Source organism: Zalophus californianus, chromosome 5 (assembly GCF_009762305.2).
Source record: "Zalophus californianus isolate mZalCal1 chromosome 5, mZalCal1.pri.v2, whole genome shotgun sequence".
NCBI lineage: Eukaryota > Metazoa > Chordata > Mammalia > Carnivora > Otariidae > Zalophus > Zalophus californianus.
Window position 1 is genome coordinate 103,529,744 of NC_045599.1, and position 10,105 is coordinate 103,539,848.

Below are 10,105 nucleotides of genomic sequence, written 5' to 3' on the forward strand. Positions count from 1 at the left end.
GTGGCTCAGTCGGTTAAGCATCTGCCTTCAGCTCAAGTCATGATCTCAGGGTCCTGGGATCAAGCCCCGCTTCAGGCTCCCTGCTCAGCGGGGAGCCTGCTTCTCCCCCTGCCCCTCCCCCCACCATTTGTGCTCTCTCTCAAATACAATCTTTAAAAAAATAAGTAAATAAAATGTCACTCTGGGGCACCTGGGTGGCTCAGTCAGTCAGGCATCCAACTCTTGTTTTCAGCTCAGGTCATGATCTCAGGGTTGTGGGATTGAGCCCTGCGTCAGGCTCCGAGGAGTCTGCTTGAGATTCCCTCTCTTGCTCCTCCCCCTACTGCGTGTGTTTTCTCTCTAGTAAATAAATCTTAAAAAAAATAAAATGTCGCAGAGCAGCCCAAGATGGCCGACTTCGAGGACCAGGTGTCGGATGAGGAGAAGGTACGCATAGCTGCTAAATTCATCACTCATGCACCCCTAGGGGAATTTAATGAAGTGTTCAGTGATGTCCGGCTACTGCTTAATAATGACAATCTCCTCAGGGAAGGGGCAGCACATGCATTTGCCCAGTATAACATGGATCAGTTCACACCTGTGAAGATAGAAGGTTATGAAGATCAGGTCTTAATTACAGAACATGGTGACCTGGGGAATAGCAGATTTTTAGATCCAAGAAACAAAATTTCCTTTAAGTTTGATCACTTACGGAAAGAAGCAAGTGACCCCCAGCCAGAGGACATAGATGGAGGTCTGAAGTCTTGGAGAGAATCCCGTGACAGTGCTCTAAGGGCCTATGTGAAAGATCATTATTCCAATGGCTTCTGTACTGTTTATGCTAAAACTATAGATGGGCAACAGACCATTATTACATGTATTGAAAGCCACCAGTTTCAGCCTAAAAACTTCTGGAATGGTCGTTGGAGATCAGAGTGGAAGTTCACCATCACACCACCTACAGCCCAGGTGGTTGGAGTACTTAAGATTCAGGTTCACTATTACGAAGATGGCAATGTTCAGTTGGTTAGTCATAAAGATGTACAGGATTCAGTAACTGTTTCAAATGAAGTCCAAACTGCCAAGGAGTTTATTAAAATCATAGAACATGCAGAAAATGAATATCAGACAGCAATTAGTGAAAACTATCAAACAATGTCAGACACCACATTCAAGGCCTTGCGCCAGCAGCTTCCAGTTACCCACACCAAAATCGACTGGAACAAGATACTCAGCTACAAGATTGGCAAAGAAATGCAGAATGCTTAAAGGCTGAATGTAGGATTCTTCAGTATGTGGAAAGGATTCAACATGCGGTCATATGATAAATAAGTGATTTATAAAAAAGAGTGATATTTTGCTAGGGCTTTCAGAGCTTACAGGTTTTCTAGCCTCATGGAATACTGTTGAACCTATAGCATTGTCTTGATTCTTTTGTGTTCTCTGCCTTGTAATTTTCTGTTTTCACTACATCTACTTGTAATTTTTTTTTTTAATTCTGCCACATTTAATGATGGAGAGAGAGAGAGAGAGATCTATCCTGGAGTCATTTTACTGTTTAGAAAATTTCCTAGCCATGAAGCCCTGTTACTGATATAGACAGGTCATATGCTCAGTACTTTTCTACCCCTGTCCTTCAAAGCACTTCTGGTACTTCAGTGGTTTTTACTGATCCACCAACAGCTAAAGAGGCTATGCTACAAACTAGCTGAGTGGAAGACACATTCATCCTTCTCCCTCCAACTGCTTTGATCATCATTTATAGCATCTCATAACTGTAGTTTTCAAAAGTTTGGATTGGGCTTTTCAGGTCCTTTTGTGGGAGCAAAGGAAGTTTTCTAGAAATTCCATTATAGTCAGCTTCTCTACGGAAGTTGTTTTTAAATCCAAAGACTTGAACCACATTCCCTGCACATGAACGTGTTTGCTTTTTTTCTCTTCCCTCGTTGTCTCCTTCCCATCTAGTACCATTATAGTTACAGACATCTGCATTTTTAGAAGGGTTTTACCCATTTATTATTATTTTTTATTATTCAAGAACTGCTGACATACTAGGGATATAATAGAGTATAAAACTTGAAAAATGCAGATGTTGAAGGAATAATAGGTATCTTGTGCTTTAATACTTTGTGGCAGGATTGTACTATAAGCCAATGAATCAAACAACTATGTAAATCACAAACAAAAACTAAAAATGAACCAAAGTGAAAAGGATAGGTTCCAGGCAGTATCTTTCTATTGTAACCTGTCATTTAAGGGAATACTAGTGATTTGTTCTAAATAGGATGTAATGTAAAACTTGTTCCAAATTACTCTTCCTCAGTTCTGCCTGCCAAGAAAATGTAACTGTGATATAGCAACGCTTCCCAGGTATATTGGCAGGTATATGTGCGATCTCAGAATACACAGGTGACATAGATATGATATGACAACTGGTATTGGTGGATTCATTTACATTGTTTACACTTCTATGACCAGGCCTTAAGGGAAGGTCAGTTTTTAAAAAACCAAGTAGAGGGCGCCTGGGTGGCTCAGTTGGTTAAGCGACTGCCTTCGGCTCAGGTCATGGTCCTGGAGTCCCGGGATCGAGTCCCGCGTCGGGCTCCCCGCTCAGTGGGGAGTCTGCTTCTCCCTCTGACCCTCTTCCCTCTCGTGCTCTCTATCTCTCATTCTCTCTCTCTCTCTCAAATAAATAAAATCTTTAAAAAAAAAAAATAAAATAAAAAACCAAGTAGTGTCTTCCTACCTATCTCCAAATAAATGTCAAAAAAGAAGGGTGTTTGTCCTTCAGCTTTGTTTTTGCTCAGTAATACAGTCAAGCAAGTTTGTTTCCAAGTGACTTGTTGAGCTGTGTAAGCATTTTTGTTTATTTCAAATAAAATATATTTGTATTATGTGTCATTCATACTATCCATTCATATCACACTATCCTCTGTATCAGGTAGTCCAATAGAAATATACCTGTTTTGTTCTTAAAAAAAATAAATAAATAAATGAAATGTCACTCTGGCGATGGTGGAGAATGGGTTGGAAGGGGCATGAGCAGAAGCAAAACAGCTCGTTAGAGGGCTTTGGTCATCACAAGAAATTAGTTTGCATTTGAGGGGTGGGAAAGCAGTGAACAATGGGAAGATATACTAGAATCATCAGGCTTGCGGTGGGGATGGGTATGGGAAGACATGGAGGTGACAAGGGTAGCAGGTTTGTGGCAGGAGTAAACAGCATTTATTAAAGTAGAGAAGGCTAGCAAGGGGCAGAGTGGAGAGGGGAAAAACTGGAGCTCCAATTTAGACAGAGGAGACTCGAGATCTAGTAAGCAACTACAGAGAGTTCAGGGGAGAGACCTGATTAGAGACACCAACATAGCACAGAGGTGGGATTTCAAACCGCAGGAGTGCGCAAGATCACACAGGGACTTTGTCAGGAAAGAGACCAAGACTGAGCCCTTACAATCAGAAAGAGGTGGAGACAAAGGAGTTTTAGGTATAAGAGGGAGACTGCAGAGGCTGGAGGCCCTCCCCAAAACACACATGGGAGAGTGGGAGGGGGAGATACCAAAGAGCGGACATGAACCAGGAAGGACAGCACTGTTGCAAGATGTTGTTTAAGTACCGTGCGCTAACCGATTGCGCCTCTGGAGCTCCATGATGTTGTAGAATAAATGTCAGTGAGAAGAGGACATTCCTGACTGTTGGCTCGTGTAGCCTCTACTAGGGGGACGTTCAGCACCTGAGAGGCAGGGGTGGTAGCAGATTCAAATTTAGGGGCACCTGGGTGGCTCAGATGGTTAAGCGTCTGCCTTTGGCTCAGGCCATGAGGGATCGAGCCCCGCATCGGGCTCCCTGCTCTGCAGGAAGCCTGCTTCTCCTCTCCCACTCCCCCTGCTTGTGTTCCTGCTCTCGCTGTCTCTCTCTCTGTCAAATAAATAAATAAAAAATCTTTAAAAAAAAAAAAAAAAAAGAAAGATTCCAAGTTTAAAGAGTGGAGAGGTAGGAATACAGTGGCCTCAAAGTGGGAGAATGAACATTAGTGTAAAACTGCCAGGCAATGTTGCATGCCCAGGTCAACACACACAAAGTTGGTTGATCCTGAATCTGTACAGATGCCGACTGGCCCCACTGGGTGATTTGCCCCAGGAATGACCTTCAGCTCTCTAAAGGCACTAACACCAAAGCACCAACTCCTACCCCAGCCTCCTTTCGAGCCATTTCAGAATCAGCTGCACCAGCCCCAACCCAAGTCACAAACTGGTTGTTCAGGCATCTCAGAACCTTAGGGGCTCAAGGTAAGGCTCAAACCTGACGCCCCCAACCCCACAATAAAACCCGTGGGCAAGAACATAGGGATTCGTTTGACTCTTATAAAGACAAATGGACTATATGTTTTTCTTTAAAAAAAAAAAAAGTATTACTGGGTGCCTGGGTAGCTCAGTTGGTGAAGCATCTGCCTTCAGCTCAGGTCATGATCCCGGGGTCCTGGGATGGAGTCCCGCACTGGGCTCCCTGCTCAGCAAGGAGTCTGCTTCTCCCTCTGCTTTCTCTCTTCCCTCTCATAAATAAAATCTTAAAAAAAATAAAAAAAGGTATTACCTCAGACAATCTCTCCAGCCTCCAGAGGAAGGAGCATTTTCTCTTTCTTTAAATGGTATAATCCTATTAATATATAAATTTTTATAAGTTTAAACTAAGCTAGTCTCCCATATGCACACACAAGATAACTTCGGTAAGGCATGAATGGATGGTTTTATGGATATTTTTATGCTCACAAATAACCTAACCATAATTGTAACTAAAAGGCTTATTACAAGTCAAGCCGGTTTTAAGTGTTCATGCAGTAGCTCACATACTTCTCCTGACAACGTTTCAAGATAAACTCTATCATGGGTCTCATGAATGAAAAAACATAAGTTCAGGAGGTTAAATGTCATGCCCAAGGTCACAGAGTAACTAAGATGTTGAGCCATGATCTCATTTTTTTACTTCTTGTTACTCTGCTTTTCTGTCTCATAATATATGTATTTAAATAAAAGTGATCCTAAATCCTGTTCTGTAATTCAGCGTCATGATCAGACTATTACATTTAGCAATCAACAGCATGGGTGCAAAAAAAAAAAAAAAATCTACATTAAAACTCTTTGTTGGAATGTTTTACACTTTCCACAGAACAGAAACTAAAATAACCTGTTATACAATTGGTCACAAATACAGTCCTCGAGTTATTTGCCCATACACATGAGTATTGTCTAAAACATGTCTTCTTTGTAGCAGCTAGGCCCTCCACCACTGTGCTTGGCTGAGTTCACAAATCTGTTGTAACCTGTAGCTTCCCTGTCCCTCCTCTGGCTCTCCTCTCCTGCTAAGCTTTGTTTCCTGGCAGTAATTAAAACCTTCTGCCACTGCCGTAGCTACTGCTGCTGCTGGAGCCACCACAGCCACCTTGATTTCGTGGTTTGGCAAAGTATTGGCCTCCACCACCATAGGGACCAGAGCCCCTGCCTCTAAAATTTCCTCCTTTCATGGGTCCAAAATTTGAGGATTGATTGTTGTAATTGCCAAAATCGTTAGAGCTTCCGCCACCTCCAACGTTGCTTCCATCATTACCAAATCCGTTATAGGCATCCCCACTGCCACATAGCCACCACCACCTCGACTGCCACCAAAGCCACCTCAACCACTGAAGTTCCCTCCACAACCAAAGTTGTCATTCCCACCAAAACCACCTCCACGACCACCACCAAGTTTCCAGAACCACTTCGACCTTTTTGGCTGGATGAAGCACTAGCCACCTCTTGCTTAGATAGGGCTTTCCTTACTTCACAGTTGTGGCCATTCACAGTATGGTATTTTTGAATGACAATCTTGTCTACAGAGTCACACTCATCAAATGTTACAAAAGCAAAACCTCTCTTTTTGCCACCACCTCGGTCAGTCATGATCTCGATCACTTGTTTTCCCATACTGTTCAAAATAATCTCTTAGGTGATGTTCTTCAGTGTCTTCTTTAATGCCACCAACAAAAATCTTTTTCACAGTTAAGTGGGCACCAGGTCTTTGAGAATCTTCTCGAGACAGCCCTCTTTGGTTACACATGTGGCCTTGCGTTCATGGCTGCCTCCACCTTCTCCACAGTGGCATACATGACAAACCCAAAGCCTCTGGAGCGCTTGGTGTTTGGATCTCTCATTACCACACAGTCCGTAAGCATTTCCCATTGCTCAAAATGGCTCCTCAGACTCTCACCAGTTGTTTCAAAGCTCAAACCTCCAATGAAGAGCTTCCGCAGCTGTTCAGCTCTTTGGAGACTCTGACTTAGACATGACAGCGGTGGGAGGGGAGACCTTAACGATGCTTACTCGGCAGCATCCACAGGCAGAAAGTGTAACCCACTTTTGACAATGAAAAAGTTCCATGGTTATCGTTCCATGGCCACATATATAGATCCTTTCTAAAAAAAAATATTTCAGAAAGAGAGCAAGCGAGCAAGTGGGGGAGGGACAGAGGGAAAGGAGAATCTCTGTGCTGAGCATGGAGACTGACGTGGGGCTCGATCTCATGACCCTGAGATCATGACCTGCGCCAAAATCAAGAGTCAGTCGCTTAACTAACTGAGCCACCCAGGCTCCCCTAGATCCCTTTTAATGAATACATTTCATTCCAATGTGCATCTGTATCATATTTTCTGATTACAAACTATGCAGCAACAAACATGTTTATAAACACAACTGGGGACCCTCCTGTGAGGGGTGTTTGTGGGCATCGCTGACTCTTCCCAGTGCTATCTCCACACCATTTGCCGCCCTGCCAAATCCAACTCCTGGATCCCTCCCAAAGCCTTAGTCCATTCTCCACTGTCACCTCTTCAAGGTCATTTCATCATCATCATCATCTACGGCAGACTCCAGATTGGTCTCCCTGCCTCCAGAGTGAGGTTCTGAAACACAAATCTGACCCTGTCACTTCCCTCCTTAAAACCTTTCCACGGCACCTAACATCCCTAGGACAGACACTAAACCCCCGCCATAGTTTACAAAGCCATGTGGCCCCTGCTTAACTCTCCAGACTCGTTTGTTAACCAACCACACTCCTTGCTCAACCCTGAAGTAGAAAAAGAAAAAAAAAAAAGGTGGGGGGTAGTTAAAACCGAAGGGTTTTAAGTTTTTCAATAAGACAAACTATTGTCAGATTACAAACCCGAGGCTTTTAAACACTTCCACTAGCTTTCAGTTTCATGCAAATTCCATAGAATACCAACTGCAATAATGATGGAAAAGGTCTCGAATTCTCACTACAGATGCTACAGACCTTACAGGGGAAAAGCTTAGTTTTCATTGAACATTCAACAGGCTGTGTTCTCTTGCCTCCTGGCATTTGCAGAAGCTGTTTCCTCGGCCCAGAGCATTTCTCTTCCATCAAGTGTCCATCCATGTTTCTCCTCAGGAAGCCTCTCCTGCCCTTCCCTAAACTGGGCTGGAAAGTGCTCCCCAGCAGCTGGTTCTTCCCACCCCTGGATTCATGTTCCTGTAGCCTGACAGCATTTCCGGCCAGTCCCCCACTGGACAACAGGCCCAAGAGCAGGGGCAATGTGTTACTTAACTATCACATATCACAGCCTTGGTCCCTAGCACAGAGGGGCCTGAGTACATGATTGGTTAAACTAATGGAAAGAACAAAGTCAACTTGGGAATTCTGATGGTTGTACTGACCCTTCTGTGACTTGGTACCATTGCTCAGAATTGGTCTGACAGAATATTTACATTAACATATTTAAAAAGCTTTGTGTTCCGGGGCACCTGGGTGGCTCAGTTGGTTAAACGACTGCCTTCGGCTCAGGTCATGATCCTGGAGTCCTGGGATCGAGTCCCGCATCAGGCTCCCTGCTCAGCAGGAAGTCTGCTTCTCCCTCTGACCCTCCCCCCTCTCGTGTTCTCTCACTCATTCTCTCTCTCAAATAAATAAAATCTTTAAAATAAATAAATAAATAAAAAGCTTTGTGTTCCTATTGAAGTTTCATTGGAATTTGAAGCCTGAAAAATGCCAGTGGAAAAGTACGCTAGGTATGGGTGAACCTTACATAAATCAGGGCACCCTTAAGGTCCAGTGTGGTGCAACTGTCTACCCCAAAAACAACCAACTTAGAGCATTACTGCTTGGACAGACTAGAATTGCAAACACGACATCTAGTAAGCTTTTTCGAGTAATGAAGCAAAACACATTACACTTAGTAAAATGTATACAAATAGCAGCAATCCCCGCAAAAATTATGTTAATGGAGAAGCATCTGTCTAAAGTTCTCAGTCTCAACCAACATTAAGCACTTGTACCTTTTTTAAGATTTTACTTATTTGAGAGAGTGCAAGAGCACGCACACTAGAGAGCGAGGGGAGAGGAACAGGGGAGGGCGAGAGAGAAGCAGACTCTGTGCTGAGCGTGGAGCCTGACAAGGGGCTAGATCCCAGGATCCTGGGATCATGACCTCAGCCGAAATCAAGAGTGGAAATCGAGTCAGACAGATTGAACCACCCAGGTACCACAAGCACTTTGTATTTGGATTAACAGCAGATGAAGAGAGATCACTCCATGCTCGAGCTGACCAAGGACAGTCAACTAGCTGGTAAAGGACTAACTAGCTGCTATGCTCTCAGTCCTTTGTTCTTTCCATCACAAGAGACCCCTTTCCAAAGCTTCTAAATTTATTATAGAGTATGAAAACCACTCAGAATCATGTTTGCTTTTCATACCGCCCTGCTATATCTGAGGATGCTAGATCTAATACTCTTCTTTAAAACCAAGTGTCCTAATAGTCTTATTTTTTTTCTCTTTCAGAAGTCTACTAATTACAGAAATTCTGACTGATTCAGTTATATTTAGAAGATAAAAATTTTAATCAGTGTATGTGTTCCTAGTATTTCACGCCTATCTTGCCACTTCCTTGTTCACTTCCTAACAATGGAGGGAATAAAGTACACATTGAGGGGTGTATGTTTCAGGGAAAAATGGCAGCTTCTAAAATAAACCGTTTAAGGGGCACCTGGGTGGCTCAATCAGTTAAGGGTCCAACTCTTGATTTCAGCTCAGGGTCGTGAGATCGGGCTGCATCAGGCTCAGCGCTGGGCATGGAGCCTGCTTAAGATTTGTTCTTTCCCTCTCCTGCTCTATTGCAATAAAATAAATAAAATTAAATAAACTGAAGTGTTTTTTTAAGTTTTTCAATAAGACAGACTATTGTCAGATTACAGACCTTAGACTATTAAGACCTTAGACTTCCACTAGCTTTCAGTTTCAAGCAAATTCCATAGAATACCAACTGCAATAATGATAGAAGAGGTGTCGAATTCTGACTACAGATGCTACAGACCTTACAGGGGAAAGGCTTCCTACATAGGCTGGTATTATGCAAGGATCAATTCAATTAGACTACATGGCCCAGGGAAGTAAAGGGAATGAAGGGAGCTAGAGCGAGAAGAGACAGTAGAAGGAACACTTCAGTTGTCCCTTCGGGCCACTTCATGAAGGGTCTGTAGGACAAAGCCCACACTCCACCTAAAAGGCAGCCAGCACTCCACTGCCAATCCAAGTGTATGAAACAAGGGCCAGATTTCCTTTTCCAAGAGATGCTCCAAAACCAGAGGTATGTGAAACTTTGGAATTTTAAATGGTGACAACAATTTTTAATATCCTCCATCCCAGCCCTCCAAAAAAGAAAATCCATGAGCAACCATCTACAATCTGATATTTTGATTCCAATCCCAGATTTGGAATCAAAGTAATAGCTCTTCAGGTCTTTGGCATATCAATGAATTTCTGCGCTTCACGGTCCTCATCTGAAAAATAGGGTCATAAACTTAAAACACAATAATACTTATTAAATACCTAAAACAGGGGCGCCTGGGTGGCTCAGTTGTTAAGCGTCTGCCTTCTGCTCAGGTCATGATCCTGGGGTCCTGGGATCGAGCCCCACATGGGGCTCCCTGCTCAGCAGGGAGTCTGCTTCACCCTCTCCCATTCCCCCTGCTTGTGTTCCTGCTCTCGCTATCTCGCTCTGTCAAATGAATAAATAAAATCTTTAAATAAATAATAAATACTTAAAACCGGTCCCAATACAGTGTAAGCAACTAAACAGAGTTTCC

General features: G+C 43.3%; 1 protein-coding gene across 1 annotated transcript; it reads left to right on the forward strand.

Moving 5' to 3' along the window:
* The first annotated feature begins 379 nt into the window (after positions 1-379).
* LOC113929360 (F-actin-capping protein subunit alpha-1-like) lies at positions 380-1,267 on the forward strand. The gene has a single exon (XM_027606212.2). It carries the CDS (start codon positions 388-390, stop codon positions 1,246-1,248), a length of 861 nt encoding a protein of 286 aa, XP_027462013.1. The 5' UTR covers positions 380-387; the 3' UTR covers positions 1,249-1,267.
* The last annotated feature ends 8,838 nt before the right edge of the window (positions 1,268-10,105 follow it).